General features: G+C 40.1%; 1 protein-coding gene across 1 annotated transcript; it reads right to left on the bottom strand.

Moving 5' to 3' along the window:
• Nucleotides 1-415: 415 nt before the first annotated feature.
• Nucleotides 416-1,930, bottom strand: LOC113172844 (tropomyosin-like). Its single transcript, XM_026375872.1, has 2 exons — nucleotides 1,901-1,930; nucleotides 416-1,396 (listed from the first exon to the last, which is right to left on the bottom strand). Exons 1-2 carry the CDS (start codon nucleotides 1,928-1,930, stop codon nucleotides 416-418), a joined length of 1,011 nt encoding a protein of 336 aa, XP_026231657.1.
• Nucleotides 1,931-6,490: the final 4,560 nt, after the last annotated feature.

The raw sequence follows: 6,490 nt of genomic DNA, 5'->3' as shown, positions 1-6,490 counted from the left end.
GGGGTGGGGGATGAGGGCGGGAGAGATGGGGAGGTGGAGATGGGGTGGGGGTGATGGGGTGTGGTGGGGGGTGGGTGATAGGATGCTAGTCTCGTCTCTTCCATCTCCACCTCACTCTGGTTCTCTCCTTTTCTTTCTTATCCCTCTCTTTCTGTTCTTTCTTTTCGCTCTTCAGTCTCTCTTTCTCTTTCTTTTCGTGTTCCTTCCTCTCTTCTTTTTCTCTGTCCTCCCTCTCTTTCCTCTCCTTTTTCAGTATCTTCTCTGCCTCCTTCTGTGCTTTCTTTGCCTCTTTTTCGATCTTTGCCTTCTGCTTAGCAGTCATTTGGGCGAGCGCCTGACAAGAGAGAACACGTTGAGTATGTTGACTTGTAAAGATAACATAAGAACCTGAAACAAATTGTTATAATCTGGCAGATTAACTGAGGTGATGTACCTGAAGTTCATTGTTTCTTTGAGTCAGGAGCTCGATGTTCTCCTCCACTTGGCTGACTTTGTGGAGCCACTCATCCTCATCCTCTCTGTGCTTTCTTTCCAGCTCTTGCAGCCTCAGAAAAGCTGCCGTCTTCTCAGCCACCTCATCTTTCACCTGACCTTCTAGAGTTTTGAATTGGGCCTGCCACTTGGCCTCTCTCTTGATGATTTCCACTTCTTTTTGGATCAGTCTGGCTGTGGTCTCGTTCAGCTGGTCGCAAAGAGACCTCCTATCATTCATTCCTTTTGCGATCAGATGAGTCCTTTGCTGGGCGAACAGGTCTACCTGCCTGTTGAAGTCCAGCCGACTTTGCTCTGCTTTCCTGTTCATCTCAGCCTGGCTCTGGAGGAGCTCTTGTTCTTTTTCTTTCAGCTTGGCTGAGCTCTCTGCACACTGAGCTTCTAAAGACGTCTTTTCCTGAGTTATTTTAGTGATCAGATCATCCTTTTCCAGGATGACCTGGCTCACTTTCTTGTCCGTCTCCTCCTGCAGAGTTTTGATCTGGGCGACTAGCTCCTCCTGTCTTACACGCCACCGCTCCTCCCACTCTGCATTCAAGGCCATCAAATTTTTTTCAGAGGCAGCTTTGACGGCTTTAGTCTCATTCTCCCAGGTCAGTGTGATCCTGTCGTTCTCTCCTTTCCAGAAGGCAGTGACCCGGTCGTACTCTCCCTTCCAGTATTGTGTGACCCTTTGGGTCTCCAGCTCCTGCTCACGGAGAGCTTTCTGGAGGGAGCGGATCTCTTTCTCTTTCTCCTTGATTTTTTTGGACACGTGTGTTTGATTGTGATTGGCTCTTGCTGACTCTAGAGCCTTCACCTGGTTTTGTTTCTTTGCCTGCGTTGGTGCTTTTTTGAGGTTGGGTGCACGCTGGCTTTCCTGGCTTGAGCCAGTTTGAGCAGGGTCTTGATTCAGCTCTTTTGACTGAAACACACAATGTACATGTAATAAGTACAAATTCTGAATATAGACAAAATGACAGGAGATCTTTCACTTTAATATGTATTTACAGAGATAAAAATAAAACTGTAGCCCTGATAGGTTTACAGTAAGAAGTGAAAAGTCTTTTGACTTTTTAAACCAAACCTTTTTTATAAATCAGGCCTTTTACTCTTGTATGTTACAACACAAAGGTGAAACAGAAATCACATTGTGAGAAAATGTTTTAAGTTTTTTATATAACAAGCAAAATTTTCTTGCATGCCCTCACAATTCACATTGTAGCAACACAAATGTAAAACAAAATAATGAAAGCCAGAACTTGTAAAACAACTGCAACACTATATAACGAAATTAATTCAGTCTTATGGTATTCCAGCTGATAATGTGAAAAAATATCCCCTTTATTAAAAAAAATTATGTCAAGTTTGCTGAACAGAGGTAAAGCTGAAAAAAGTGTGCTGAAATGTGTGCCTGAGAAAATCTTGCCTTGTTTTTAGGGATGTCCTCTGCTTCCATGTTTCCCAAACAAAGCGGTACTGGAGTTATACTGCTACAGTCAATGCTGCAGTTTCGCTTTAGTATTGAAATCTTCTTCGTAGAACTCATTCTGAGTAGGTTTTGGTCTGTTTTCACTGAGAGAAGTTTCTCTGTTGAAGGTCAGGCTACAAATGACTTTAAGGTGTCAGGATTTTAGACAAGGAAAGACTCAACTTCTAGAATGTGACGTCACAAACTATGCAAATTAATTTCAAAACAAACATTCTACCAAACATTTCTCTACCTGAACCTCAGTTCTGTATAGAACTCACATGGCTGTTAATGTAAAAAACAATGTAGATGATAAAACTTCCAGCTACCCATAGTGTCACTTTCTTTATCTCTGATTTTTGCCAAATCGGTGTGGAGCTTCTAGGCAAATCTTGCCGTTCATTTTCTCATATTGCGAGTCAGTCCCTGCCTCCTCCCTTTCATGGCCTAGAGAAGTCAATGATTTGCATCCCAGTGAAATTTAATATGGGGCTAAATGCCTTTGCACTGTAATCACTCGTGTCTGAAATGTGTTAATATATGTTATCATCAGCTGACATTGACTAGCGTTTACTACATGTTATGTGCTAGATTTACAGTTCGGGTACTCATACTGTACGATTTTGATAATACTGAGCAGAGAGGATGAATCAGAACATCATACTTGTGTGTGTAAATTGTATCTGCCTTTTGGCTTGAGACCAAAGCTGTGGTCTGGGACAGCTTTGTTCAAGGTTTAATGATTAATGAGTTCTGCTAATTATTGAAATAAATTGATTGTAATGGCCTGAATAAACAGTATAATCTTGGTCTTCTAACAATAATTAAAGATGCAATATGCATATTTTATCTTGACGAAAGATTTGGATCATTGTTTCATCTCTTCCTCTTTCTTATCAGTCATCTTGATAAGATGTCTACCTGAAGCAGCATCTCCTCTGCTCTGAAGCTATGGCAACTTGCAGAAGCTTTTCACAGATACTGAGGAACCTGTGACTCAATGCTGCACATTTGCAACAACCTTTAGTGTTTTCTTTGCTATTTTACCATAGGAAACACAGGAAAGGTAATTTTTTAAATATTTATTCCAAATTTATCTTTCAGCCTCATACCTACAAAAAACTGAAGCACAATTCTGAGATAGAAAAGCAGTAAGTGCTGTGTTTTTGAAGACATGAACAAACTATGGTCATTTCCAATATCCTGGACATGGTAACAGCCGATGTGCATCAATTTATGCATTATGACACCCAGATATGTGTATTGTCTTTATCAACATTAATCAATAACTCTTAAGGAGTTATTATTTTTCCAAATCAAAACTTTTGAAAATCTATATATATTGCTAGCCTTGATTACACTCGAACAGCACAATGCTACATATGGTGACCTGAAATAACTGAGAAATCTTATATTTAAAAAAATTCAGCATCAGATATTTGTTAATCTCAAAGTGTCTCACAGTCAATGGGACACCCTACATGTCCCATACCAACACAAAAGAGCTTGACACTGCTGCAGAATATGATGCCATGGGAATAAGAATGGACTGAGCAGCATTACGACTCTCCAAACAGTGCTTATTGATGGCAGCTGGACTTGCGTGAGTTCACTAGGGTACAATGTGTGTTACTAGTGTCACATGAGTCAAGGTGTGTGTGGCTATTGAACTGACTGCTATGCCAAGACTGCATTTTAAGTGGCCGATAATTGCCATTGTAGATCATCTCCTCTTGACTTTTGGATGACAGGTGAAACATCTTCAACAACCTCAAGCAGGTCCAGCTACTACTGATTAGCACTTTTGGGACAATCATGATGTGGATGACTGAGAATCTCCACATACGTGATTACATGTGTGATAAGAACAGTTAACAGCTATTTATTAGGATGATAACATTCAAACCGGCTGATATTTTGTATAACTATGGCATATGATGTCCACCTTTGCTACACTGAGATCACAATAATTACTTTGACTACTTCAAGAGACTAATTGTCAGTAAAACAAAAACCTGGGTTGTTTTGTTTAAACCAATTCATCAGTAATCATGATTGTAATGCTCTGCATATTGCTGGATAATATTACATCTGTGTTATGAAATGTCATATTTCAGTTATTAAATTGGGTTCATATTCTAATAAGGTGCATTGAAGACAGCAGCCAGTTTACTTTGATTTACTAAGTATTTTTCTCTTGTACACTGGTTGTTCAAAACCTCTATGCTTTTCTGAGGTGTAAAGACTGTGCCTCTTTCAGAAGTGCGATTAAAAAGCATGCTCTGAATCCAACCCCCCCGCCTTAGTTCATCATGAATATAATGGCTCTGTCTGTCCTTTAGAGCTCAAGTTGTGCTCGCAAGGAATACGTGGGAAGAGAGGGCTTTCAGTTGCTGATAATCAGGGCAGCATGCTCTCCTTAAAGTGCACTTTTGAAATATTGCTCTTGTCGAAGCCCACTCTATATGCGAAGATAATCTAGCAAATAATTTTAGCAGATTTTAATCACCGGCACGATAGCCAACATAGGTGCATAGGTGAATTCAAAGAAGGCATGGAAATTCATTAGGGACTTCCTGCGAGTAGTGGGAGGTGAAGACTAAATCATGGGAACATTTGTATGCAGAGGCAGATGCTCTGCATTTTAAACAAGCAGGGGCGGGTTAAGGTTAAAATTCAGTACAAAATATTCACCCCAGATTTAGAATATCACACTTTTACTCATAAACAAAACCTAACTGTAAACATAAAATGTGACCGTTTCTGTCTCTCAGCTGCAGCGTGTGTGAGGAGAATTTAGTTTATGAAACACAAAGCAAGCAAATGACGGAGAGAAGCAAATCAGTGCCACTGAAAGAGCACAGCAGTAAATTTGGTTGAAACGTGGTTTGACTAAATTCATAGCATATCATGTCTTTTAAATTTTTCACATCTTGTCCTAAATATGGTTCTGTAGATTGTACTTGGCAGTGCCCTTCTGCAGAAACAGAGAACGTGCGTTAATGTTTTGCTTTTGGGCTTTCAGTCCGTCTTTGACAATTAACCTACTGATACTATACTGCTTATCCATCTGCCTAGTTGCAAACCACGGCAATTACTCAGGGGGCTCTTAAGTGTGAGGTGATTAGGATTGTGTATGCCACTGAACTCAATCACATTACAGACCCTCTCTCTACCAGAGTCTGACTTTCTAGCACCCTCACACTCTCTCTCTCTCTCACACATATAACGTACACGTACTCACGTGCTCACAGCTTGATAAGGGTCATAAAGTCTGAGTAACACCTGGGAGCACTGACAGAAATTGTTGTCAGGGCACCATATTTGCATTCTCCCATTAGCATAAAGTACAGCAACAGAATGTCAGAAAGATGGTGTGAGGACTGTCCTCCTAGGTAGGGCCAAGGTTGGGAGATAACCAAATGCTCCGAAGATAAAGTGACTCAAACTGAAATTTAAGCTGAGTATTTCATCATGACTTCAAAAGGAAATGACATTTAGAGGGAAACTTCAAAGCCAAAATAACCGCATGAATAAGAGAATATTACAATGTGTTTTTCAGTGACAGGTGCACGGTGGCATTTTTCGTTCAGTCACTGTGACCTGACTGGCTAACTGGATCCTTTTTTACTCGTAACACTACACGTATCATCAGTGTTTTTTGTTTTCGTACTTGCTATGGCGGTGTCATTTCCGTCAATCAGCTGATGTGTCAGTGTGTCAGTTGATCCAGATTGAAAGTTTCTCGCTATTACATGGTCTTTCTGACTTTATTAGTTCTGGTAGCTTGGTTGCAGACTTTTCTCGTTGAAGCTCAAACTGAATCCTCCAGCAAAACAGCAAATGGTGAAGCTCACAACAAGCAACGCTATAGTTCATGGGTAATTATACTATCACTGCTAGCACAGGTTTTAATTAATGGGGATTACATTAGGGTTTGTCAATAGTTACATATAAAAAAGTCCTGAAACTGCTAAACCTGTTTTGACTTATATTTATGCCATAAAGACTCAAAACTGAACATCAACCTCCTGCAGGAAGAATAGAGCTGCCATATCCAGTATAGTAACCCAGTTAATTACTACACAGTCGACTAATGCACCAGACAGAAGCAACTGATTAATTTGCAGGAATAACCATGAATTAGCAAACTGTTTATAAGTCACCATCATACTAGTAAGTAATGATGCATTCAGAACAACTCAGTTGTAGTTAGTAACGAACTGTGTAGCTTTGCGTGCAATGAGAGACACGTGAGTCAGTATACCTCAAAACCAATCCATTACAGACATCTAGAACTTAATCACTCTGGTTCCCTAACAAATCTACATTTAATGTACAATTAACATTAACAAGTCATTTGGAAACTACTTGCTATTGCTATTCATTAATAAGCAGCTGGTTCCTTGATTTGTTGCTTACAATCTTTGTTTTGGTCTAGTTAAAGTGTCACCAGATTCTGGGAAATGTAAATATGCCACAAAGGACTCACTGGTGTCTGGTACCCCTCTTGGATCTGCAAGTCTTTCTGAATGGTGAGGGGACTGT

This window comes from Anabas testudineus, chromosome 21 (assembly GCF_900324465.2).
Source record: "Anabas testudineus chromosome 21, fAnaTes1.2, whole genome shotgun sequence".
Taxonomy (NCBI): Eukaryota; Metazoa; Chordata; class Actinopteri; order Anabantiformes; family Anabantidae; genus Anabas; species Anabas testudineus.
This window is presented reverse-complemented; position numbering and strand designations above follow the sequence as displayed.

Coding starts and splice junctions, on each gene's coding strand:
- LOC113172844 (XM_026375872.1), bottom strand. CDS start 1,930: ATGGAAGCAGAGGACATCCCTAAAAACAAG. Junction 1,397..1,900: donor AGGACATCCCTAAAAACAAG/GCAAGATTTTCT, acceptor TGTGTGTTTCAG/TCAAAAGAGCTGAATCAAGA.